This window comes from Lampris incognitus, chromosome 13, assembly GCF_029633865.1.
Source record: "Lampris incognitus isolate fLamInc1 chromosome 13, fLamInc1.hap2, whole genome shotgun sequence".
Lineage (NCBI taxonomy): Eukaryota > Metazoa > Chordata > Actinopteri > Lampriformes > Lampridae > Lampris > Lampris incognitus.
Genome location: NC_079223.1, coordinates 38372062 through 38399884, shown reverse-complemented (window position 1 = coordinate 38399884; position 27823 = coordinate 38372062). Strand labels below are relative to the sequence as shown.

Below are 27823 nucleotides of genomic sequence, written 5' to 3'. Positions count from 1 at the left end.
AATGGTACACTACACTTAACTAGGGACAGAAAATTGTACAGTACAGTGTGGTGTGACATGGTATTGTATAATATAGTATAATGTGCTATGGTTTAGTATGGCATGGTATGATATGCTATGCTATGCTAGTGAATGGTATTGTATGGAATGGTATGGTGTGATATGCCATGGTGTTGTATGGTGTGATATGGTTTTTTATGGTATGGTATGGTATGTTATTCAAGATTCAAGAACTTTGTCATTGTGCTTGCACAATGAAATTACAGTTGTGTCAACCTCAAAATGGTGCATATATATAAAAAAGAAAATATAAAATGCCAGCAATAAAAAGTACAGTCTAAACAATATAAGCAAAAAATATAAGCAGTATAAGGTATAAAATACAACACAGTTAACGATAAAATACAACTCAAGAGGTGCAAAAACATTTGATATTATGCGGTGTGATATGGTATTGTATGATGTGATATGGTATGGTATTTGGTATGACATGATGTGATATGATGTGGTATGGTATTTGGTATTACATGGTGTGATATGAGGGTGGCATGGTGGCGCAGTGGTTAGTGCGGTCCCCTCACAGCAAGAAGGTCCTGGGTTCGAGCCCTGGGGTAGTCCAACCTTGGGGGTCATCCCGGGTCATCCTCTGTGTGGAGTTTGTATGTTCTCCCCGTGTCTGTGTGGGTTTCCTCCCACAGTCCAAAGACTTATAGGTCAGGTGAATTGGCCATACTGAATTGTCCCTCGGTGTGTGTGTGTGCGTGTGTGCGTGTGTGTGTGTGTGTGTGTGTGTGTGTGTGTGTGTTGGCCCTGTAATGGCCTGGTGGCCTGTCCGGGGTATCTCCCCGCCTGTTGGGATAGGCTCCAGCATTCCCGTGACCCTGAGAGCAGGATAAGCGGTTTGGATAATGGATGGATGGATGGTGTGATATGGCATGGTATGGTAGGGTGTGATATGATATGGCATTACATGGTGTGGTATGGTATGGTGTTATCTGGCATGGTATTGTATAGTGTGATATGTATGGTATTATACGGTGTGATATGCTATGGTATACTGTGATATTGTATGGTATTGTGTGGTGTGATAAGGTGTGGTGTGGTATGGTATTGTATGGTGTAATATGGTATTGTATGGTGTGATATTGTATGATATGGTGTGATGTGGTATGGTATGGTATCACACAGGTCGTAGTGAAACAGAAGGTTTAATTATTAATGGTACCAACTCTGTCAGTGAGATTGCTACGGGGAGAGCTGTACCATCTCTCTCTGCACTCTTCCACCCATTCTCCCTTTCATGCTCTTTTCCTCCCCTCACTTTCTCTCCAGGCTGCACACGTGTTGTGCCTTCCTTAGTATTCGTGGCCGGTTTTGGGGGTCGAGTGACAAATGGGCAGCTGATGGGTGCTGATGGGTGCTGTTTGGCCTGCTGCGGCAATAAACAAATGACCCTGTCTCCACACCACCCTCTACAGCTCCATCACAGCCCCTTTAAGTCATACAATTAAAGCGGCACTGCTGCTCCTGTACTCATCACCGTCAATGGAGACACAGACCCCCTGGAGCACAGAAAGCCAAGCACCTAGGTCACCTTAGTTGTATATAAAAAAATTATCTTCGGGCCTTCTCTGGCTACCATTCATCCATACACTACAGTATTTATACCAATGTAATCCAATTCAATGTTGCAAGCGATTGGGGCTATCCCAGCAGGCATTGGGCAGAAGGAAACACCCTGGACAGGTCAATAGTCCATCACAGGGCCCACACATATAGTAACTCTCACACCATTCACACCTGTGGGCAGTTAATAGAGTCCAATTACTTAACATACATGACACATAGTCACTCGCACACCATTCACACCTGTGGGCAGTTTATAGAGTCCAACTACTTAACATACATGGGACATAGTCACTCGCACACCATTCACACCTGTAGGCAGTTTATAGAGTCCAACTACTTAACATACATGGGACTTAGTCACTCGCACACCATTCACACCTGTAGGCAGTTGATAGAGTCCAACTACTTAACATACATGTCATTGAACTGTGGGAGGAAACAAGCAAACACAAGGAAAACATGCAAACATCACACAGATGGGCTGGAATCGAACACCGGACTCTCGCTGAGAGGCAACAGTGTTAACCACCAAGCCACCAATCTCAGGCAGCCAGTTGAGGAAGTGTGATTTGAAAATGGTTCTATATTTTCCATTTGAAAGAAAGCATGTGATTTAAAAGCGGTACTTTGAGTGCAAAATTTTTATGATATTCAAGGTTTTTGATAAAGTGTTCTCTCGCTTTCTCTTCTGCTTTGTCGCCCTGCTAGTTGCATTCTCTGGCCTTGGCTTCACCTCCTTCTACCTGGCGGGTAAGCTGCAGTGCTTCACGGAGCAGGGTCGGGGGCGTAGCTGGCGTCTGTGTGCCATGTTGCTGCCCCTCTATTGTGCCCTGATGATTGCGTTGTCCCGTACCTGTGACTACAAACACCACTGGCAAGGTTAGTGGCACGTACTACTTCGACACAGCAGGAGATACAGTCTTCATGTAATTTCACTGCTTGAGCTAGAGCTCCTGGGGGAAAAAAATCAAACCAACTCAACTGTCAAAAGGTTAAAAAGACTCTTAAATCTGTTGATCTCAATTTATGGAGGATTGGGTACTGTGTCCAAGTCTGGCTCAATACACACTCCCAGCGGTCCTAAACTTTTAATGCCTAAACAAAACACTGTCATGCACATGACAAACAGCAAAACTGCTCAGTTGTAAGCATACAAATTTGTAAAGCAATTAAGACAGCCTCCAGAAAGAGGCGAAGGCCAGAAAATGTAAATGTCAAATGACAGACTGCTTGCTTACCTGCCCAATCCCTGGGGTGTCAGCCCAGACTGCTGCTAAATAAGGTTGTTTCTGTGAGCAAGAGGATGATGATGAGTGGGTTTGATTTCCTGCATGACTAAAAGGTAGCACAGGAGATGTCACCCTGGGAGGTAGAAAATAATTGCGACTGTCTTTTTCTCCTATCGCTTCAGAAAAAAAAAGTTTAAAACGGTCTTTGATGGAGGAAGGGGTGGTGGGAGGGGCAGAAGCAGATAGGGAGTTGAGAAAGAGAAGGCTGTAGCAATTTGATGATAATCGTCTCATGTACTGATCTGATGTGTGCATGGAAGACAGGGCAACTAGGAAACTCCTCTATCAGCGCCCCATTTACATTAAAATCCCAGCCATGTAAAGTTTCTAACAAGAAAAGTACCTCCCTTGAGTCCTCCTTAGTTTTGGTGCAGAGGTGTTCTATTCCTGTACTTTCCCCATGAGTCAACCCCTCTCCTCCTTCTTCCCAGCTGTGAATAGACTGTAAGTAAGCAGTACTGGTGGGGTCCATTAAACTTGAGGATTCTCAATCTTCTCTCAGGGTAAATACAAGCTGGGAACCCCCATTAGCCTGGCCACTGAGCCATTCCTGACTGAAAATGGTATACTCGCACTCCCTCAGCACTTTGAAGGACTATCTGTCCTCAGGGGGAAATGCTGGGCTTCCAATCGCCACCTGGATGAGGCCACTGTACTAGTATATTTTATCAAGTCACAGTCTGTTAAATTCCGTTGACAGTAGTCAATAAAATTTCAGAGAAATAGCATGCATTGGTTTCTGAATGGTAGAAATCAAAGCTATGTTGTGTTTTTATTTACCCAAAAAGAGAACATATTTTAGTATTATGTGGTTTTTGTGTTGTGGTAAGCTCTATGTCAACTGGCAATATCATTTTGATATGCAGAAGCATAGCCACACTATAGGCAGTGTGCAGAGATGGGAAGTATTTCAATTAAATGTATTTAAAATATGTATTTAATTACTTTTTGAGTATTTTGTATTTTGTTGGACAGAAAAAAAGATGTAATTTGTAACAAAATAAGAGCTTGTATTTGTGTATTTGAAATACATAAAATACATTATTAATGTCACTTTATTCTCAAATAAGACACATTTTTATCCCCAGGTTTAAACTGTAGAAAATAACTGTATAACAAACAATTCGCCTAATCAGTCTTAGGCTAAATGCAAGTGAGTCTCGTGACACGTCCTGTCGGGCCCACCAATGCCCTCGTTGTTGAACTACCGTATTTCATTTGTGTTCCTTGTGACCGCTTGAGGAAAGAAGCTGCTTTGGTGTTTGGTGAAAATGTCCCTTAAAATAAAGGTATGTAATGAAAATATGATCAGATATTGCATGCTAAGGCAAGCTTTCTGAATGACTCTAAAATACAACAGAAGAAAAGAGCAATTAGCAAACACATGCTCTTGAACTTGCAAATATACTTACTAGCTAGTAACGTTAGCATACCAGCTAACATCACAGACATGCTCAGGGAGCCTGGAACAGTGGCATCTCGTTGTTAGTCATCATATGGGAAGCCTCATTAGTGAGATTAATTCATTGTTAGCAACTTCTGTAACTCGGGACAAATTTAATTTCTAGCATAATTACATTTAGGCGTTTTATAGTGGCCATTCTTAGTAGTTCTCAGGGAAATAGCTTGAGGTGAGGATAACATTTTACAGTGTTTGCTATGCCAAGGGGATGGTCAGGTTAATGTTTAGGTAAAAAAACTCAACATAGATATTAAGAAAACAAGTCATGTATCAATCAAAAATCTTTCCTCTAAAGCTAAATGTTGTTCATTGTTTTGTACAAAATGTTTTACAATATGGATTATAGAGTTAATACAATTCAAAGTGAATTGACTCAATTACGGGATAATGCTTAAGTAACACATAAATGATTGCATTTTAGTGTCTATTATGTGAGTTGTTAATATTTTTTAAACGCTGCTGGTTTTAAGTTGCAGCTAGTAGGCCTAATCAATTTAATGGCATCATTATACATTTTTCTTTAGGTAGAAATCAGTCATCTCAGCAGATGAGTGGCAATGGACCATCAGAGCCTGGCCAAGCTGGCCCATAATCTGCAGAAGAAGAAGCCACACCAATGCTCAGATGTGCTATGCTGGATGGGAAATACTTCCAAATACCCAATTTCCCCTTGGGGATGAATAAAGTATTCTGATTCTAATTCTGGTAGTGAAGCAGATCCCAAACGGAAAGATAGAGGCTGAGTGTCAGCTGTGCATTAACAAAAAAGTCATAATATGTGACTCTCTTGCAGCAACATCAAATTTTAAAACCGACTGGCACCCTGACAAAATAAAAGAATTTGAAGACCACAAAAAGGAATTTGCCAGTGGGAAAAGCAAAAAACCAGGACGTCATACAAACTACTCTCTTTGAACGTGATCCACTGACACAAAATAAAATTGACACTCTTGTCACATCCTTTGTCACTAAAGGCATGTACCCTTTGGCCACTGTTGAACATAAAACATTTATAGACTTGGAACAGGGACTTTGCCAAGGTGCTAAGTTATGTCCAGTAGGACACTTGGGGGAAGAATCGATGAAGACTTTAATAATAAAACAGCAAATTTGAAGGACAGGCTTGTGTGCATACATGTTTGCACCACTATAAATATCTAGTTAACTAAAAAAAAACAAGTTATATGGGAGTCACTGTACATTGGATAAAAACACGCTAGAACGTGAATCGGCTGCTCCTGTTTGCAGACATTTTCCCAGTCCACATACCTACAGTCGCATTGCAGAACTAATGGCGGAAATTATTCAGAATGTGGACTCACAACTGATACTATTGTGGCTACTGTAACTGACAATGCATCAAACTTCTCAAAAGCATTTCGAGAGTTCAATATCACAGTCATTTCAGAGGAACAGGATGAGACAGATGAGCAGGAACACGATCTTTCATTTGTAATAATAGATCCAGATGGAGAAGAAGTTTTAGAGTGTGTTATTATTCTTCCACCTCACCTCCACTAACACAGTTTGGTTTCAGCCACTGATGCCAAAAGGGCAATTAAAGACAATTCTCTTTTTTTTTGGCTTTTTTTTCTCCTCTTTTTCTCCCCGATTGTACTTGGCCAATTACCCTATTTTCAGAGTCGTCCCGATCTCTGCTCCATCCCCTCTGCCAATCAGAATCAGAATACTTTATTCATCCCTGAGAGGAAATTGGGTTCTGTTACAGACACTCGAGCTCTAGTAAGAAAAAACTAACAAGATACAAGATAACAAGCAAATAGAAACTAGAAAAACAGAAACAAACAAGAATAAAAGATAGGAAATTGAAATAAGAGCAAAATATATCAACAAGCATGGTGCACATAACACCCTATCTATACTGCACTATCGCAGCACAAAACAAACGGCACAAACAAAACCCGACAGGGTAAAACAAGTTGAAGGGCCAGTCCAATGATCATTAACTCCGAGTGTCTGACACTTTGAGGGAGGAGTTGTAAAGTTTGATAGTCACAGACAGGAATGACCTCCTGTGGCGCTCTGTGGTGCTTTTCGGCAGAATGAGTCTATTACTAAAAGTACTCCTGTGCCCAACCAGCATGTCATAGAGTGGGTTGGAGACATTGTCCATGATGGCACGTAATTTCAACAGCATCCTCCTCTCAGAAACCGCCCCCAGAGAATCCAGTTCCACCCCCACAATGTCACAGGCCTTGCGGATCAGTTTATTGAGCCTGTTTGCATCCGCTATCCTCAATCTGCTGCCCCAACACACACCAACAAACAAGAGAGCACTGGCCACCACAGACTCATACCACATCCTGAGTATTATCTGGCAGATTTTGAAGGACCTCAGCCTCCTCAAAAAGTAGAGATGGCTCTGTCCCTTAAGTGAGAGAGATACGCAGCAAAAACAGCGTATCTCTCTCACTTAACCAATATTAATAAACATAACCCCAGATTTCTCTTTGACACTGTATCTAAACTTACTAAAAAGCAGCCATCTATTAACTGCTCACCATTCACAGCTCATGAATTTCTAGATTTTTTTCTGCAATAAGGTTGATGAGATATTAAATAAAATTAGTTCTTCAACTCCAGCTACTCCTGCAAATCCTGTCTTACCAAATTCATATCTATACAATGAGTTACTGACAGTCCCAGTTATTACAGCTTTTGAGACTATCTCTCTTGATACTTTGGCTAAGCTTGTGTCAGCTTCTAAACCAACTGCTTGCCTACTTTACCCCTTACCAGCAAAACTTTTTAAAGACCACTGGCCTTTTCTTGGACCTACAATGCTAGACATTGTTAATTTATCACTTCCTGCTGGCATTGTTCCCAGCAGTTTTAAGACAGCTGTGGTTAAACCTCTACTTAAAAAAACCGCACCTCGATTCAGGGTCTTAATAACTATCGACCAGTCTCTAATCTTCCATTCTTTTCTAAAGTACTAGAGAGTTGTGTATCAACAACCTTCCACCCATATAAAAGAAAACCATCTATATGAACATTTTCAGTTGGCTTTCAGGCCCTGTCACTCCACTGAAACTGCTCTGACCAGAGTGGTGAACGATCTTTTACTACTAGCTATGGACTCTGATTCCACTTCTGTGCTTCTACTATTGGACCTCAGTGCAACATTTGACACCATTAATCACTATATACTATTAGATAGATTAAATTATAATTTTGGTGTCTCTGGCTTAGCTCTCTCTTGGCTTAAGTCCTACTTATCTGGAAGAACACATTGTGTCTGCTATAGTAATATTATATCAACATTTTCTGACGTTAAATATGGTGTGCCTCAGGGCTCAGTTCTTGGCCCTCGACTTTTCTCTCTTTACATTACACCTCTTGGCCAAATTTTACACAGTTATGGAATAAATTTCCTTGTCTATGCTGTTGATACTCAGCTGTATGTGCCTATAAGGGCTGATGATCATACTCAAATGACTAACTTAGAGGCCTGCTTGGCTACTGTGAAAAACTGGATGTCACTTAACTTTCTGCTTTTAAATTCGGATAAAACCGAGATGCTGGTCATTGGCCTGCTAGACACAGACACCAATTTGATCAAGTAATGATAACGATCGACAACTCTGTGGTTTCACAAAGTGTGGCAGACAAAAATCTTGGTGTTACGTTTGATCCCAGCCTTTCCTTTGATAAGCACATTAAAGAAATCACCAAGACTGCCTTTTTCCACTCACGTAACATAGCTAAAATTTGGTCTTTTCTCTCCATGGCTGACGTAGAGACTCGAATACATGCATTTGTTTCATCCAGACTTGATTATTGTAATGTTCTGTTTTCAGGTCTGCCACATTCTAGTACTAAAAGTCTTCAGATGGTTCAGAATGCTGCTGCTAGAATCCTAACTAAATCTAGGAAATTTGACCATATTACACCAATTCTTGCCTCCCTTCATTGGATTCCTATCCATGTTAGATCAGAATGCAAGCTGCTTCTGCTGACTTATAAAATCCTAAATGGGCTGGCCCCATCTTACCTGTCTGATCTCTTTAAACCGTACATTCCATCTTGAGCTCTTTGCTCTCAAAATACAGGGCTCCTGTGTGTACTCAAAGTTAAAAAGAAGTCAGCTGGTGGCAGGGCCTTTTTCTATCTTGCTCCGTTCTTGTGGAATAACCTGCTTGCTGCCATCAGACGATCAGAGTCTGTTGAGTCCTATAAATCCAAACTTAAAACTCATCTTTTTGCCTTAGCTTACAATTAGTTGCCTTTAAGTTGAGTGCTTCACAACCTGTACTGCATGGCGGGTTGGTTTTCTGTCTCAATGAATTTACCAAGCATTGTTCTGCTGACGAGATTATAGAGTATAGATTATGACTAGTTGATGACTTAACTGATTATGACTAATTACTGTTGAAAACTGTTCTCTTCTCTCACATGTTTTTTTCTCTCTCTCTGAATGATGTCTTCTCCTTTCTCTTTTTCTGTGTGTGAATGGTGTCATGTGAGTCTCCCTTGTGTGCATATACAGTCAGTTCTCCTCCCAGGTCTCTGTTGTGATGGTGGTCACCACTTGGATGCTGCCTGCCATTCCCCTCATCACATTTTATTTTTATAAATCTATATCTATATATATATTTTTAACATGATGATGCTGGTCACGTGGCTTGGGTGCTGGACTGTTCCGATGGCATCTGGACACTGCTTGGCATCCTGCGTATCATATTCTTCATACATTTTATGTCCATTATAATTCTGTTATCCTCTGTTATCCTCCCGACCGACCGGAGGAGGCGCTAGTGTAGTGACCAGGACACATACCCACATCCGGCTTCCCAACCACAGACACGGCCAATTGTATCAGTAGGGATGCCCGACCAAGCCAGAGGTAACACGGGGATTCGAACTGGCGATCCCTGTGTTGGTAGGCAATGGAATGGACCACTACGCTATCCAGACGCCAAGACAATTCAACTCTCTCCAGGCTGAATCATTCATCCATGGTAAAGTGTTCAGCCCTATGGAATGTTTCTAGCAGACCAAAATATGCAGAAATACTCAAAGGACTTGACAAACCAGCAACTGAAGACACCCTGCGTTTGTAGGTGGAATTGACTGTTTGAGTCAGCTGACATTTCTTCGAGAGAAGCTTCCTGAGATCCCGCCTGCCTTGTAACTCCCACCATACAAAAGAGGTATAGCTTGATTTCCTTGAGGAATACTGCCAAGTCCTCAAGCCCATTGCAATTGATCGCCACCTTCAAGGTCAAACCTCATGCTACTATGGTGAGCTCATACCCACTCTTTGTTCTTCAGGCTAAACTACATGACCTGCCTGCTTCAAACCTGCAGTGGTATTCACATATCGTACAAGCCACCATAGCTGGCTTTGAGAAAAGGTTCAGTAGCCTCTTACAGCTGAAGACTGGTGTCAGTGAAGCCATCCTGGTTACAGCAACCCACCCGTTTTTCAAGATGAGGTGGTTGCCTCCCAAACTAGCTGCAGAGAAGAAGAGGATAGATATATCACCTGTTTCTGCACTCAGCTGAAGCGCTTGGCCTTGTCAGAAAGTTAGACTGCCTCATTACTGCTGAAGAGAATGAAGACAGCTTCTTCATCATCTCTGACCACGGTATAAGTACACTACTCTCACTTAAGTGTCTTAAAGTTAAACTGCAGTTTCATGAATTAATCATCAAAATTGAATATACTACCTCAATTAAAAAAATAAGTAGCTAGTTTCATGTCACAGTTTTAAATATTTTTGTGATATCAAAAATCTTTGAATTCAAATTCATAGCAACCTTGTTTGCCTCTACTGTTTCCAATCCCAACAACAGGAACTGAGAGCCAGTTGGGCAGAGAGATGTTGCCCAGCCCCAACAAAGCAGAGTTGGAGACCCTTAACTTTCTGGAGGACCCCAGAAAGGACCTTTCTTCGCTGGATTCTTATCCACTGATCAAGCTACTCTTTGTGAGATTCAATGCCACTTTGCCATCATCAACACCAGTTGAGCATCTTTGCAGGCATGGTTTACCACCCTCACAGAAGGCGATTAACAGATGAACTGATGGAGAAATTAGTTGTGCTGAAAAACAATGAAAACTGAAATGTAAAAAAAAAAAGAAAATTGTTAGATATTAGTTGTGCTGAAAAACAACAAATGGAAATGCAAGGACTGCAGTGTTGGCAGTTGGCATTGGGGGGTAAAGGGGGTGCTTTTCTTTCTCTTCTGCTATTTTGTCCTGTATCACACTCTGCTGTAATGGTACCGTTGTGTCAGTTGCACTCTTTCAATTGATTGCTTGTAAAGAAGAAGAAATAAATAAAGCTACTTTATTTTGTCATTGTATTCTTACAATGAATATGCTCTCTTCATTTAACCCATCCTATTGTGTAGGAGCAGTGGGCAGCTGCAGCACATGGGGACCAACTCCAGGTCTTCTTCACACTGCCTTGCTCAGGGACACAGACAGGAGTATTAACCCTAACAACAAATACAGTAAATAAGATATCAAACAAATAAAGTTAGAGCTCTCAGAAATGTACTTACTCCACTGCCCTTACATTTATTGCTCTTAAAGAAGGCATCTGCTAAATGCCCAGTCTTATTGTCTTTTGAAAGACCTAGTACATCAAGTGGCCTATCTGTTCAGTTACCCCAGTTGCATTTCAATTGGCTGTTCACTCAGTCAGTCAATGGCCGCTTTGACTGACAGAAACCACCCAGTATGTACCCCTGAATTCGCAGCCTCCCATCTCCAAGATATCTTACTTCAAATGTATGATGTGGGAAAATTAGCAGAGCTCATCTTTTCAATGTGTGTGTGTGTGGGGGGGGGGGTTAAGGTCAGACCCATATTGAGGCTATTAAATGCCTAAAATGTGATATCAGTTTGTATAGAACGTATTTTTTGTATTTTCAAATTCCAAATTACTTGTATTTTGATCAAATACATTTTCTCATACCAGTATTGTATTTTATTTTGATACATTTGATGAGCAAGTATTTGTAACAAGATACTTTTTGATGTACGTATTTGTAACCATATCTGGCAGTTTGACATTATGATTATTATAGCCTAAAGATGGTCAGTTACAGTCCAAGATGTCAGCGTTGGTGACATAAAGAAAGAGAAAGCCTTTGGAGACATACAACAACAACTTATTTTTATAGCGCCTTTCAAGGAACCCAAGGACGCTTTACACTAGATAAGAACAAAAAAAAAGAGAGGGAGCGAGCCTTTCCAAATGCAAATTGAATTAGAGGTGATAGCTGAGCACTCAGCAGAATAGAGGCATAATCTTCGAAGAGGGTTGAATCAGTTCATCTGGATACAACGTTTATTGACAGATACGTTTCGTCAATCAACTTAGTGACCTCTTCAGTCTAAACTGACTGCAGGTACCCCCACCCCTTATAAACAATACTGTACAATACAGTTGCCTAACGACCGAAACCAATGACCAATTTAATATGCAAATATGGGTGTGACCATTAACTAGAGTTTCAATGGCCATGTGTACTATTCACAGAGGATTTGGGAATGTTTGCTATCACAGCATTGTAAGATGCTGACGGATGTACTCTTGGCCCCACCCCCCTCTGTTCAGGGATGGTCATTCCCTCTTCACATAGATGGCCTCTTTGACTCCCCATTCAAAACGGCGTTCCTCCCTACCAAGGATGTGCACATCCTCATCCTTGAAAGAGTGGCTACTGGTCTATAGATGGGTATAGACTGTGGAGTCCTGGCCTGACGTGTTAGCTGTCGTGTGTTGTGCCATTCTTTTGGCCAGCATCTGTTTAGTTTCCCCAATGTATATTAAGTCACGGCAATCCTCCCGGCATTTAACAGCGTACACTATATTGCTCTGTTTGTGCCGGGGGATCTGATCCTTGGGGTGGACCAACTTCTGGTGCAGCGTGTTTTAGGGTTTGAAAGCCGCTGAGACTGAGAAGGGGGGGGGGCTAAGAGTACATCTGTCACCATCTTACAATGCTGTGATTACAAACATTCCAAAATCCTCTGTGAATAGTACACACGACCATCCCATCGAAACTCTAGTTAATGGTCACACCCATATTTGCACATGAAACTGACCGTTGGTTTCGGTTGTTATACATCTGTCACCATCTTACAATGCTGTGATTGCAACAATCCCTTATCCTCTGTGAACAGTACACGTGGCCATTAAAACTCTAGTTAATCCAAAGGAATTGAATCAAGTGCAACTGGACTTGGTATATATCCATGAAGACGTTTCGCCTCTCATCCAAGAGGCTTCATCAGTTCGTGCCTTTCTGACTAGACCAAGCTAGTCTGACTGGCTGGTGATTAAACTCAGATATTTATCCTCTTTGGAGTTGTTGTCAGAGCAAAGAGGATAAATATCTGAGTTTCATCACCAGCCAGTCAGGCTAGCTTGGTCTAGTCAGAAAGGCACAAACTGATGAAGCCTCTTGGATGAGAGGCGAAACGTCTTCACGGAAATATACCAAGTCCAGTTGCACTCGATTCAATTCCTTTGGATAACCATGACCTGGATGAATGAGAACATTCACAGACAACTCTAGTTAATGGTCACACTGACATTTGCATATGAAACTGGTCGTTGGTTTCGGTCATTATACAACTGTATTGTACTGTATTGTTTATAAGGGGTGGGGGGATACTTGCAGTCAGTTTAGACTGAAGAGGTCACTTAGATGAGTGAAGAAAAGTATCTGTCAATAAACGTTGTATCCAGATGACCTGATGCAACCTTCTTTGATTTCCTTACCTGGGTTATTGAACATGCCCCAAGACAGAGGCATAATCTTCCTTTTCAATTTGATTTTATCATCCTCACAACTAGCCAGATAACAAACAAATGTCAACTGGAATAACTCTCAGAGTGTAAAATTGTGCTCATTCTAAGAGCCGAATTTCATTTTGCCACTTCCACAGAACACAACATTTAAAACCAGCTATGGACAAATCCTCAGATGTGACTGTTTAATTTTTTTAAACTTATATTTGTTGGATTTTGCATTTTACAAATCACAGAATCAATCATGAAATAAATCCAGTATAATTCCCATCCCTCCCCTGCTCCCTAACATGCCCCCCCAACATCCTCCAAAATGACATCAAGTACAGATAAATATGTGACAGATATACAATGACCTCATTCACATAAACACAGACAAGGGTGAAAAGGAAAAAAAATCAATTACAAATAAAAATTAATAAAAAAAACTTTATTTTTAACTTCTGACTGTTTATTTTTAACTTCACAGACGCCTTTGTTGGAGGAGTGATTGGGTTGGTCTTTGCCTACATCTGCTACCGGCAACACTACCCACCATTTTTGCACATGGACTGCCACCTGCCTTATGCCAGCCTGGCGGCTGCCACCCACATCCCCTCTCATGCCCAAGATGACCCCCAGCCCACTGACAACGCCACCACCCTACCCCTGGAGGGGCTGACGGAGGGGCCCGTATGACTAGTCCCCACCCAGACCCCCTTTGCCACCCAGCCCTCCTGCTCATCCCCAGCGACTGTCTGACGAAAACTTGTATACATTCCAGTGGACGGTACTTCACCTAGCCAAGCTTTTTACGGTTCCTTGCTCCACCGCCTACATCCTTTTCCCTTATTTGTTAAACCCTTTCTGAATCAGCAGCCTTGCCAGTCTATATTTAGATTTGATATATGAGAGGAGACTAAAAATATGGGACACCACTGCTGCGAAAGAGGCTAAAAACACTGAAAACCTGAGGAAAGAGTTATTTAAGAGGACTCGTGGTGGCTGTTAGTAAGGGAGGATTTGATGAATACGAAATTCCTGCCAGCTTTTGTTGGAATGTTTCACGTCTTCTTAGTGGTGAAATGGGGTTATCTGGTGTTTCAACACTGCAATCTAGTTAATTTGGGGGAGGGTTAAGGAGTTTGGCAAGATATGCCACAAAATCCCATCAATGTCACAGCAATAAAACCATAATACATAGCAATTAAACATGTCAACTTTAAGTTGATTTCACAGTATTAACAGTTTATATGTTTCACAAGACGCTTGACATACACTTTTTTTTCTCTTCTTCTTCTTCTTCTTCTTCAGTCATGAGTTGTATTGACTGGAGCCAGGGATTAAGGTACTGCAGTCTCCCCTTTAGTGATTTTTAAAGATCAGAGTTTATAAATCAAAACATGATGATGAATTTAGAATCTGTCCAATCGATGACAGAAGTGCTATGATGATAAGGACAATGGGCCTCATTCATCAATTGTTCGTAGGTACAAATTTGTTCTTACACACCCATGGGGTTTTTTTTAGCCCTGGATTTTGTCTCAGAGACCAGCGTAGAACCTGGGTAACCCCTGAATTTAGACAGCAGTTGGCTGACAATGATGTCTTTGCAAACCTGGGTGATTGCTTGGTGTAAGCTCGCTCGCTCTCTCTCTCTCTCTCTCTCTCTCTCTCTCTCTCTCTCTCTCTCTCTCTCTCTCTCTCTCTCTCTCTCTCTCTCTCTCTCTCTCTCTCTCTCTCTCTCTCTCTCTCTCTCTCTCTCTCTCTCTCTGTTGTCAAAAACATAATTTCTTACAAGCCCCGTATTTAACGTGTGCCCAGGCGCTGTACATGGATTTTGACCCAAATTGCACCTTATTCAATCTAATCAAAAACAGGGATGCGGGGTTGACGTGGTGGAAATATATCTGGGCAGGCATGAACTCCAATCTGATCCTGCATTAATCCTCATTATTGGAGGTTTGCGTGCGCTTCGTGTAAGAACATGAAGGCCATATGAGGTGACCTGCAGACAGTACAAGCATTGCAAATACCTTTCAGCCCACTGTAACCCCACAAAAATTAATCAAAATCTGATATTTAAGAGGCAATAGGTGAGAACCAAGATCAAACTTTTGAAAAAAATATTCAGAGGTGTGTGTCTCCATATTTCTTGTTTAGAGTCTTAATTTTCAGGTGACAGTTTAGAAGCAGCGTGTCTCAAAGATTTGTGGCTAGCTGCCCAGCAATTGAAAGTGTTTGTGGTCCATTCCATTCACATTTTGGAAGATGACATATGATATGATGATAGCTTCCTTACCAACAGCCAAGTCAAGTCAAGTCAAATCAATTTTATTTGTATAGCCCAACATCACAAATTAGAAATTTGTCTCAGTGGGCTTTACACCAAACCAAGCGGTCCGTAGCCTCTTTTTAGTCTCACTTTGATTTTAATTTTTTTTTCCTTCTTGGTATTTTTTTTTATTCTCACGTTGCTGTGACATTAAGTGGGATATGCAACCTCACCTTGCTCCCTGACATAAGTAGCTGTGACAACAAGACAAAGACTAGACGAAATAGTTAAATTGGAAATGACAAACTAGCAGGTTGCACACTCTAAACAATGCAGTTTTTGAATCGGTAAAACAAATCTAAAATACATATTTTGTGTTGTTGTTATACAGCTATGATTTCTGCCATGCCTGATTTGAAGTATTTGGCCATCTCCACAGTCAACGGACTTCATAATGACCTTGTAATGCATACAAGTATCAAGAGAAATGTCAAGTGCACAGAAGACCCATGTGTACGCTATGGACACAACTAGGCTGCTAGCTTTTATGAAGATTGACGAAAGACCTGTTTTATTTTTTTTTATTTTTTTCAAATATAAAATATTCAAACGAGTCAATAATTAAGCCTTTTATCACAATCAGTTCTACTCATTGGCAGCTTTTTAAGTGTGTGCGTGTGTGTGTGTGTGTGTGTGTGTGTGTGTGTGCGTGCATGCTTACGGGTGTGTGTGTGTGTGTGTATGTGTGTGTGTGTATGTTTAAGCATGCCTTTGCCAGGCGTGTATGGTAAGGTCATGCCATAAAGGTGCAAAGCCTAATTCTTGACGAGAAAGGCTCGCGGACATCTTCAGTGGAATACGACTGAATAAGTGCCCGACTCTGGACACATACAGGTCTGCAGTGATTCTCCGATATATACTGCCGAGAGCTTCACCTGAAAGCTACGTGTTATGAGACTTACATCTTTTGACAAGATCCCCGGAAATCATGTTACCATCTGGAACGTGAAATGGAAGATATTAGGTGAGATCATTCTTGCCTGTCACACATTATGTTCCACAAACCTACATGTTGCTGGACTGAGCCACCAGACATTTACCATTTTCTGGTTTGCCATTTATTTTCTCGAGTTAGTATAGTAAGTTTTAAGTTTTCATCCATAAAGAGCTAGAAGTTCTTTCTACTGGGGCGGGGGAAAAAAAACATCATTCATTGGATATATTTCTCCATAAATAATGTACAATTTAGTGTCTTAAAGTGTTGCCTCATCGCGTCATGTACAGTAAGGACTCACATTAGCCACTATCTCTCAACATGTACCACACCTTGTTTTAATTTGGTGCTATCAATCATTTTGTAGGAATAGGTATCACTTTTTTCCAACGGTGGATTTTTTTATTTTGAAATGAAAGTCATTTTCTACAGCAAAAATAGATGTAACACAAGTGTAAAAACTTATATAACATTATTGTTGCATATATCAGTTTTTCCAAAGCAGATGTTCAAGGGTGAACAAGGCTTTTTACTCTTGGAAGTATGCTTTTAGTGTCATTTAACCAATCCTATGATTAAAGACAATAAAAAAAGATACATGAATACACACATAATGAATAGATGTCTTTGGAGTTAAAAAGAATACAAAACTAGATGCTTAATTGACCATGGCATGCCAGTACCATTTGTGAGAAAAGACTGTTTTCTATGGGTAAGCATGTCTGGCCTTGAGAACTCTTTGAATTGTGTTTTGCTGTTTATATATATTTTATGTACAACAAAGGACTGCAGTAATGTGAAAATTGTCCATGATGACAACAAAGGACCTGATTGTGATGGAACCTGCATTGGTAGCTGTGATGGAATTATGGGTCACAAATGCAAGCCACTTCACTGGGTCCAACACATCCTGTGATGCAATCTGAAAATATCTGTATAAAACAAATGCTGTGTACGGAGTGGTCAGAAAGTAGACCTTATTAAATGTTCCTCATCATATGCAATTGAACAATCTTATATTATGCAGCAGCAGATGTTTGAAAAACAAAATATATCCCAAGTTCCCTGCAAAAAGTAAATGGACATAGAACTGTTCAATCAGAAAGAGCTGCAGAGAAGGAAATGTGTGTGTGTGTGTGTGCGTGTGTGTGTGCGTGCGTGCGTGCGTGTGTGTGTGTGTTGTGTTCTCAGTGAAGGTGTGTTGTGTTATCCTGCAACGGTCGTGCCGCACTCTTGTATAGAGTGTTTCCAATAAACGTGTACATGCCTACGGCTGACTGTTGTATCTTCATCAAAAAGCATTATGACAGGGCTGCCAGTATTGTTTTAAACTGACACATTCAGGTAACTCCAAGGGCAGAAACCTAATTTGATAGTTTTAGATGCAAAGCATCTCATGAATCTTGACTTCTAACTCACTCACAAACTGACATTTAGTCTAACGTTTAGCTGTACCATTTGTGTAGTAGATGCGTGTGTGTGTGTGTGTGTGTGTGTGTGTGTGTGAGAGACCCTTCCAAAAATGTTTGCAAGTGAGTGCATCTAAAAATATATGATGTGGTACAACATGAAAGATTTTGGGGGTTTTTTTGTTTTGTTTTTTTAATTAACATCATAATTAAGAAAACTGGCAAAACATTTTTTTCTGCACCTCCACCACTTTTCTCTCAGCCTGTCCCTCATATCCTGTCACTTGGTATTGCCCATGCAGTTTTATGAGATTTAGGATTTCACAGAAACACCATCGGCAGAGATGTAGAGGTGCTCTATCACGTTTAACCTGCTCAAACAAAACAGTCTTTTGATAAATGTGTGTCTGATGTGGCAGTTTGCCTTTCTGGGTTGTTGGTTCACTAAGAAACATGATTCAGACGAGCTAACTAGCTCTGTTGAACTGGTGCATAAGCATCTATATAATGACAAACAACTACGTTTTAAGGGAGGTGTTTGATTTAGTTTAAAGCCCCAAAAGTCAGAGAATTCAAATTGGCAGTTTCCAGGCAACCATCAGTCTCTCTCCTATCAGGTATTGCCAGTACTGTATTTCAAAACACCATGTAGGCCTATTCATCACAAAGTGGTAGAAAGCCACCTATGACTGCTGCAAGATAGAAGTCCCTCTGGAGTGAGTTTTAATGTAGGCTATAGCGCCCAGCCCCTCTATTCAGCGTCAGTTACTGGGGTAAAGTAGAGATGGACAATAGGAGTGGGACTATGGGTTTGAATATTACAATGAATACTTGTCACTCTAATTTTAAATAACCAACCCAGCACCGCTTTATAGGAGATGATGTTTTAATTAAAACATGTCTGTTTTAAGTATTTTTGTTTTGTCAACAACACCAATATATATATATATATATATATATATATATATATATATATATATATATATATACACTACCGTTCAAAAGTTTGGGATCACCCAAACAATTTTGTGTTTTCCATGAAAAGTCACACTTATTCACCACCATATGTTGTGAAATGAATAGAAAATAGAGTCAAGACATTGACAAGGTTAGAAATAATGATTTGTATTTGAAATAAGATTTTTTTTACATCAAACTTTGCTTTCGTCAAAGAATCCTCCATTTGCAGCAATTACAGCATTGCAGACCTTTGGCATTCTAGCTGTTAATTTGTTGAGGTAATCTGGAGAAATTGCACCCCACGCTTCCAGAAGCAGCTCCCACAAGTTGGATTGGTTGGATGGGCACTTCTTTGAGCAGATTGAGTTTCTGGAGCATCACATTTGTGGGGTCAATTAAACGCTCAAAATGGCCAGAAAAAGAGAACTTTCATCTGAAACTCGACAGTCTATTCTTGTTCTTAGAAATGAAGGCTATTCCATGCGAGAAATTGCTAAGAAATTGAAGATTTCCTACACCGGTGTGTACTACTCCCTTCAGAGGACAGCACAAACAGGCTCTAACCAGAGTAGAAAAAGAAGTGGGAGGCCGCGTTGCACAACTGAGCAAGAAGATAAGTACATTAGAGTCTCTAGTTTGAGAAACAGACGCCTCACAGGTCCCCAACTGGCATCTTCATTAAATAGTACCTGTTAGAGCCTGTTTGTGCTGTCCTCTGAAGGGAGTAGTACACACCGGTGTAGGAAATCTTCAATTTCTTAGCAATTTCTCGCATGGAATAGCCTTCATTTCTAAGAACAAGAATAGACTGTCGAGTTTCAGATGAAAGTTCTCTTTTTCTGCCCATTTTGAGCGTTTAATTGACCCCACAAATGTGATGCTCCAGAAACTCAATCTGCTCAAAGAAGTGCCCATCCAACCAATCCAACTTGTGGGAGCTGCTTCTGGAAGCGTGGGGTGCAATTTCTCCAGATTACCTCAACAAATTAACAGCTAGAATGCCAAAGGTCTGCAATGCTGTAATTGCTGCAAATGGAGGATTCTTTGACGAAAGCAAAGTTTGATGTAAAAAAAATCTTATTTCAAATACAAATCATTATTTCTAACCTTGTCAATGTCTTGACTCTATTTTCTATTCATTTCACAACATATGGTGGTGAATAAGTGTGACTTTTCATGGAAAACACGAAATTGTTTGGGTGATCCCAAACTTTTGAACGGTAGTATATATATATATATATATATATATATATATATATATAATTATTACAAATTCGAGGCACGTGGCAGCATGGGGCATGGGTAGTGAGTAGATGCCTCTTTACCAGCTCCTACGTATTTATTCATTAATAGAGTAGCAGACGTCATTTTAGCTCTCAATTTAAAAAAAAAATTCAAACCACTCAAGATACATCTTGGTATGAGAGGGGAAGGTAGTTCTCATCACGACGGTCCAGGTGGAGCCTGGACATGTTAGCGAGAAAGCCAACCCTTCACCACCACCCAAACGTGGCGATGATGAATAGCACCCATCGCTCCTGTCGGTGGTCAAACTTGTTGAAACCTTGTGAGCTGAAACCCGCTGCTCAATGGGCACTTCACAGTCTACTATGGACTCTTTTGGCTCATATCTCACTGTGGTTGAGACCTCACTTCAGCATTGTGACCACAGGATTGTTGTACTTGGGGCCAAGTGTGAGGCACTGGAGGAATGCCGCCAGTTGCTAATGGCAAAAACGGAGGACCTGGAGTCAAGGAGTAGATGCCAGAGTCCACGCGTGTTTGATATTCCGGAGAACTTGGAAGGGCCACGAGGCACGTCATTCAACGACTTTTTCGATGAGACGCTGGGTATGGATATTCCTGATGGACCAGAGATGTAGACCGGCACATCGCCTTGCTTCTTGGCCAGACTCAGGATGCCCATCAGACCTATGATTGTAGAGGTACACCATTTCAGAGTAAAGCAGCGCATCCGCCAGCTGATCAGTGGAAACGGTCCGCTTACATTCCACGAACAGCCGTTGCACATTTTGCCGGATTTTACAACGGAAGTTGCTAAATGGAGAGCATCATTCAACAATATCGAGCAGAAGCTCCAGGCTGCCCACATCAGATATGGTCTACTGCAGTGTTTCTCAACCGGGGGTCCGCGGACCCCTAGTGGTCCGTGGTGTAATTGCAAGAGGTCAGTGAAAATAAAATATCTTTAAAAAAAAGATCCTATGACATTTATAGAAATAGGATTATTTTACTCAAATGTGACTGAGACCTTTATCTACCTAAACTATAAAACAGGACTTTTTTCTCTAATTACATCTGTTTCACAAGTGTAATTTATTGTATTTTAATAAGATATCTCGCTCCTGTTTGCATTGTTAAAAGTTACTGCATAAAAATGCTGTTGTTACATATATCTGAAAGTTACTGAATACATATTTTGTTTTGTTACATATATATCTGAAAGTTACTGCATACGAATTCTGTTTTGTTAACTATATCTAAGTTACAACTGAAAGCTCTTATTTTTGCCCCAAAGAGTGAATAAATGCTATAATGCAATTTAAAATGCAGTTTCTACTGTTTCTATCAAATTGCAACCCCCCTCCCCCAAGATCAGGTGGAGGGGTCCTCAGGGTAGATCAAAAATACGCAGGGGGTCCAGCACCCCAAAAAGGTTGAGAACCACTGGTCTACTGTTTCCTTTTCGGGCTACAGGTGTTGTTCTACGTGGAGACCATAGCCCCGACACTCTTGGCAGGTCAAGCAGACGGTGCTTAACGGACAAATGGGGGTTGGGCATCGAGGACCGCTTCCAAAATTCCGATCCCAAAGGAATCGTTAAAAAATTCATAGTCGCTCCTGCCTATCGATTCCTAGATGAATTTCACTCGCGCTAAAGTTTGTTTCAGTTGCCATGGTGGCGGCATGCAGCTTCCGTAGTTTCCGCCTCCGCGAGCTAAATGTGCGCCATCGTGGACCAGAGCGAGCGGCGGTCGGAAGTATGACGTCATTTTGCGTTGAAAAATGACGGGTTGGCACAGTGCAACGCATGTGGCAAAACTATTTCGTGCGAGGGAGGATGCGCAACAAATATAGCCAAACATCTTCGCCTACACGGTGTACAAATGAACCAGTGTACCGTGTTTGACACGTTGCGCCGGTGTCCCATCTCCTGCCGCGGCGTCGTCTTCAACCAACCCGGAACAAACAACAAGCAGCACCTCGTCGCAACTGGGTAAGTGAAAATTAATAACGTTTGTCTTATTCGCAACAGCGAGACAGCAGATAACTTATACGTTGAACGAATTGCTATAAACTGTATGCAGATACTGAAATGTGACATTTTGCCGGTCAGTCAGCAATAAAACGCTGGGGATCCTCGTCGCCAATTTGTGGTATCGTAGTAGATTTCAGTGACGACAGCAGGTAATGTTAAGAAAAGGTTTACTGAGATCGCTAAGCGTTCAACGTTACATGCGTAGCCACCATCTTATATTCTCCTCTTCTTACTGTATTAACGTAGAACACACATTTAATTATCCAGCAGTGCCCCCTAGCGGCGTTACAAGATAAACATTACAGGACACTAACACCGAACGCTCGCGTATACAGCCTGAGAAGGCAGATATGCTCATTTTTCCTAAACGAGAACTGTTTCTAATTAAAGGAGTTTAATACCTGGCAGTCCGGACCAGGTTGTGACAGTGTCTTTATTACTTCAACTTCATTTATGAAGACAGTTGTTGTAAATGTAAATATAAGAATGAGACATTCACATGAACGATCCATTCTTAAAACAGAATGGCTTGTATAAAGGTTTTTTTTTCAATAAAATGTTCTTCTGTGAAATAAGCATGTGACCTGTTTTGACCCCGCCTCTCAAAGAACCGGAGTCGAGAATCGTTAAGAGCCTGAATTGAAAAGCAGAATCGGAATCATCCATCCATCCATCCATCCATTATCTGAACCGCTTATCCTGCTCTCAGGATCACGGGGATGCTGGAGCCTATTCCAGCAGTCACTGGGCGGCAGGCGGGGAGACACCCTGGACAGGCCGCCAGGCCATCACCGGGCCGACACACACACACACCCGCACACATTCATATCTAGGGACAATTTAGTACGGCCAATTCACTTCACCTACATGTCTTTGGACTGTGGGAGGAAACCGGAGCTCCTGGAGGAAACCCACACACACACGGTGAGAACATGCAAACTCCACACAGAGGACGACCCGGGATGACCCACCAAGGTTGGACTACCCTGGGGCTCAAACCCAGGACCTTCTTGCTGTGAGGCGACCGCGCTAACCACTGCGCCACCGTGCCGCCCGGAATCGGAATCAGGATCGTTAAAATCCAAACGATGCCCAACCCTAGATAAAGTTTCATCAACTTCCAGTTTCTATTATATAACAGCCGCTTAGGCTGTCCAATGAAGAGGAGCAAAGACATTTGGGACCTATGTTAAAATTATTCCTTTTTAAGTCATCATTATCCTACACGTCTGAGCGTGGTGAGTTGGAAGAACATCTCGGTTCTGTTTTGTTTATAACCTATTTTTGTTACGGTATTTTTCTAGACGTTTGCAACCAATTTGTGATAATGGGCTGTACAGATGAAATTGACTTGACTTGACATGTGGAGTACTGGTTTAGTGCCCAATTAAGATGCACAGTGTGGGGTATATAAGACGCTTCGTTTGGAGAGGGTTTGTCAGGGGTTTTTTTTCCTCATTTTTGTTTTTGTCAGAAGGTTTTTGGAGTCTTTACGGAGCACTTGGCGATTCAGACAGACTTATTGCATACACCAATTGGAATTATGGCTGAAAACACACCAATTAAACTGTGTTCTTGGAATGTCCACAGGATTCAGTGCCCTATTACAAGAAAATTCTTAACTATTTAAAAAAGGAGAAGGCACAGATAGCGCTGATCCAAGATACTCATCTAAATGACTGTGAGCATTCAACATTAAAAAGAGAATTGGAGGGCCAGGTCTACTATTCCTCCTTTACTACTAGGAGCAAGGGGGTAGCCATCCTAGGTCATAAGTCCTTACCCCTGACAGAGGTGGAAGTTAAAGCTGACACATCGTATGTTATGATTAAGGGGACAATCTACAGGAATGCTGTTTCATTTTTAAAGGCCCCCCCCATTCATTCCCCTTATTTTTACTCTTAAGTATTTTCCCTGTTCTCAGAGTGGATTGTTGAGTCCTCTGTGGTTGCTGGTGACTTCAGTCGTTGTTGCCTAAACCCGCATCTGGATAGATCTTATAAAACAGCACAGTCTAACTTGGGGCATGGTCAGTCTCCACTTGGCTGCTGCAGTGACATTTTACTGACATATGGAGGACTTTTCACCCCACCGACAGGCAGTATACATTTTATTCAAGGGTTCAAGATTCATATTCTAGAATGGATTATTTTTTCACACATAAATACGCTGTCCAGAGAGTGCTTTCCTGCTCGATTGACAATATTGTTAGTAGCGATCACTCTCCAGTGTTTTTGGTCATGTCCAGCAAAGTACAACGCCCCAAGGGGCAATGGCGGTTTACGAATCACCTTCTTAAGAATCCTAATTTTAGACTGTATCTTACAGAGCAGTTTAATCATTTTATTCTTTATGAATTTATTTCTGATTTTTCCCTTTTTCTCCCAATTTAGTGGCCAATCAATCCTTATTTTAGTTCAAACGCCCACCCCCGTACTGCATGTGTTCACCAATTGCATCTCTGCGGCCGGCAGTCTCGAAGGAGATGAGGCGAATACAGGCCGAACCACTGCTTTTTCCAACACACACAGAGACGCATTCATGTGACGAACACAAGCCGACTCCACCCCCCTCCTGAAGACAGTGTTGCCAGTTATTGCTGCTTCATCGAGTCCGGCCATTGTCAGATCTGAGGAGACCGGGGCGCGAACCCCGGTCCCCAGTGGGCAGCTGCATCGACACAAAGCCGATGCTTAGACCGCTACACCACCACGGACAGGAGTTTAATCATTTTATCACTGAGAATGAAACCCCTGGTGTGTCTCCTAGTTTACTCTGGGAAACCGCTAAGGCTGCTAGCCATGGCTTTACTATATAGTTTTCAGCAAATCTAAAAAAAAAGAAAAAAGCAGAAGGCTAAACAACTGATTCTTGAACAACATTTAAGCAAGCTTCGGGGAGAGTTTAATAACCTCAACCCTTCAGAGGACCTGAGACTTCTAACTGACACCGCTACAGCAGCTCTAAACACTCTCCTGTCTACAGAGGCTCAGAAATCCATTCTGTTTGCTAAGCATAGGATGTATGAATTCGGGAATAAGCCAAGTCCCAGGCTATTCCAGTTATAAAAGACAGATCTGGTAAAAGAGTTTATAACAACAAGGGTATTAATAACTCATTCCTTGAATTCTATGAATGCTCATACAATTCTGAGTCAGATTGTCATTCTGGGGCTTTGATGTATAAATTCTTTTCATCTATTAATCTCCCTCAAGCCTCAGACACACAGAAAGAGCTGCTGAACAGGCCTATTAATCGTGAGGAAATCGTAGAGGCTATCAATGATCTATAACATAACAAGGCCCCGGAGCCTAATGGTCTGATTCCTGAATTTTATTAAGCTCTCCAGAGCCTGCAGATCGATCCGCTGCTCAAAATGTTGTCCTACTCCTTTGAATTGGGGCTCTGTCCAACACAGTGATGGATGCAAATATTTCATTAATTTTAAAAAAGCCCAAGCCTGCAGATGAGTGCACCTCCTACATGCCAGTTGCTTTGGTGGATGTGAACCGAAAATTACTTGCTAAAATACTGGCCAGAAGGCTTGAAGGTATCCTCCCAGTTATAATTTCAGTGGATCAGACTGATCTTATGTTAGGTCTTAATTCATGCTATAATGTAAGGAGACTCCTAAACCTCATACAGTATGGCACAAAGTTGAAGGCCAAATCTCTAGTTAGTTCCCTTGACGCGGAGAAGGGCTTTAACAAGATTGAGTGGCCTTACCTCTTGGGTGTCCTCTCAAAATTTAACTTTGGTGACATCTTTATTAAATGGATTTCTCTTCTATATGCTGACCCTCATGCCTCAGTTATTACAAGGGCTGTAGTTTCCCGGTCGATTGGTTGATGTTATGCTCTCGTCTGACCAAATTCTCATTGGTCGGACAATCGCTGGTGTCTTTCAGACACGATGTGAAAACAACATCACTGCACTCTGAAACCTATTATTTCCAATGGCTAGCACCTAATTTATCCTGGTCCCCAACTTGCTCTGACCCTTTTTCATTGGTCCCAATCAGGTTTTTTTCTACTTGGGTATACATGTATATATATTACCCCCCACCCTCTCTGGCCTTTACAGAGCTAATTTCCTGCCCCTAATTCACAAGATTAGAGAAGACCTGGCTTGCTGGACAGCCTTGCCGCTGTCTTTCCTAGGAAGAGTGAACCTTTTTTAAGATTAATATACTTCCACGGTTGTTGTACCCCTTTCAAATGATCCCAGTTCTTTTCACAAGGAGATCACATTTGGCTATAAACAGCTCTTTCACTTCCTTTTTTTTTGGAGAAATAAGTGGGCTAGGTTGAAACTTAGTATGCTACAACGCCCTCTTGAGGAAGGGGGTATGGCGGTGCTGGATATTAAATGCTACCAAATTGCATGCCTCTGTAGTTACCTGTGGTAATGGTTTAGAGACGACCCTGAATCTACATAGCTTACCTTGGAGGCTGCCCCAGTGGCCCCTATTACTCTACGTATACATTGTATATGCTTCTAAGAAATGGGTTCATATTAATGTAAAGGGTAATTTATCCTACAGACACTCAAAGTCTGGAGACTAACAAGAAAACTAGTAAACCAAAGGGCTCCATTTCTCTCCTCACACCTGTCCACTTAAACCCAGAATGTTCCTCTGGTTTGGGCGACCATGCCTTTTCCTTGTGGTCTGGAAGGGGTATAAGGACTGTGGGTGACTTGGTGATGAATGGCATTGTGACATTTTTTGATCAGCTCAGAGAGAAGTATAATCTTCCTCAGAATAATGTTTTCAGATAGTTGCAAATATGCAGTTTTATCACTTCTGCTATTTAGTTGCACCCCAATGGGTTTTCTCTTTCGGCTGTGGAGGAGGCTATTCACAATCCTGATACCAGAAAACTTATCATCAGGATTTATAGGGCCCTGTCAAGCCCAAAAAAAAAAAAAGAATGCACAGCTCGTATCAGGTCTCTCTGGGAAGTTGATTTTGGAGACGATTCTGGATGATGAGTGGGGCAGTGTTTGGTCAAGCTCTTCAGGTTGCTTATTTACCAGCAAAGCTTGGGAGTTGCAATTCAAGGTTATATACATAGGCTTCAAATTCCTCCGGTGAAACGTAACAAGTTTAACCCTTTACTTTCAAAATACTGTAATAAGTGTAAAACCACTGAAGGTTCGTATTTCCATTGTATTTTTCAATTCCCTCTTGTCTATGACTTCTGGGTCAAAGTGTGTAAAGAAACTGGCATATTTAAACTGGCCCTTGAACCTATCTTCTGCATTCTTGGAATACAGTCAGCAGCACTGAACCTTCGCCTCTCTTCACTGAAGCTGCCATATCTTGGAATCAGTTTTTCTTTTTTATAAATAAATAAAATGAAGAAAGTAATTTCACGGTGTCTGTGTGGCGTGGCGGTCTATTCCGTTGCCAACCAACACAGGGATTGCTGGTTTGAATCCCTTTGTTACCTCCAGCTTGGTCGGGCATCCCTACAGACACAATTGGCTGTGTCTACAGGTGGGAAGCTGCATGTGAGTATGGGTCCAGGTTGCTGCACCAGCTCCTCCTCTGGTTAGTCGGGGCGCCTGTTGGGGGGGGGGACTGGGGTAAATAGCGTGACCTTCCCATGCGCTATATCCCCCTGGCGAAACTCCCCAGTCAGTTGAAAAGACGTGGCTGGCGACTCCACATGTGGCATGTGGTAGTCTGCAGCCCTCCCCGGATTGGCAGAGGGGGTGGAGCAGCAACCGGGATGGCTCAGAAGAGGG

At 41.7% G+C, this 27823-nt stretch overlaps 1 protein-coding gene across 1 annotated transcript in view; it reads left to right on the top strand.

The window, feature by feature from the left end:
- The window catches only part of plpp4 (phospholipid phosphatase 4), a 72564-nt gene extending 58711 nt beyond the window's left edge, over positions 1 to 13853 (top strand). Inside the window, exons 6-7 of the mRNA XM_056292143.1 lie at positions 2338 to 2508; positions 13645 to 13853. Coding sequence (XP_056148118.1) covers positions 2338 to 2508; positions 13645 to 13853 — 380 coding nt within the window. The remainder of the gene's footprint in view (positions 1 to 2337; positions 2509 to 13644) is intronic.
- The last annotated feature ends 13970 nt before the right edge of the window (positions 13854 to 27823 follow it).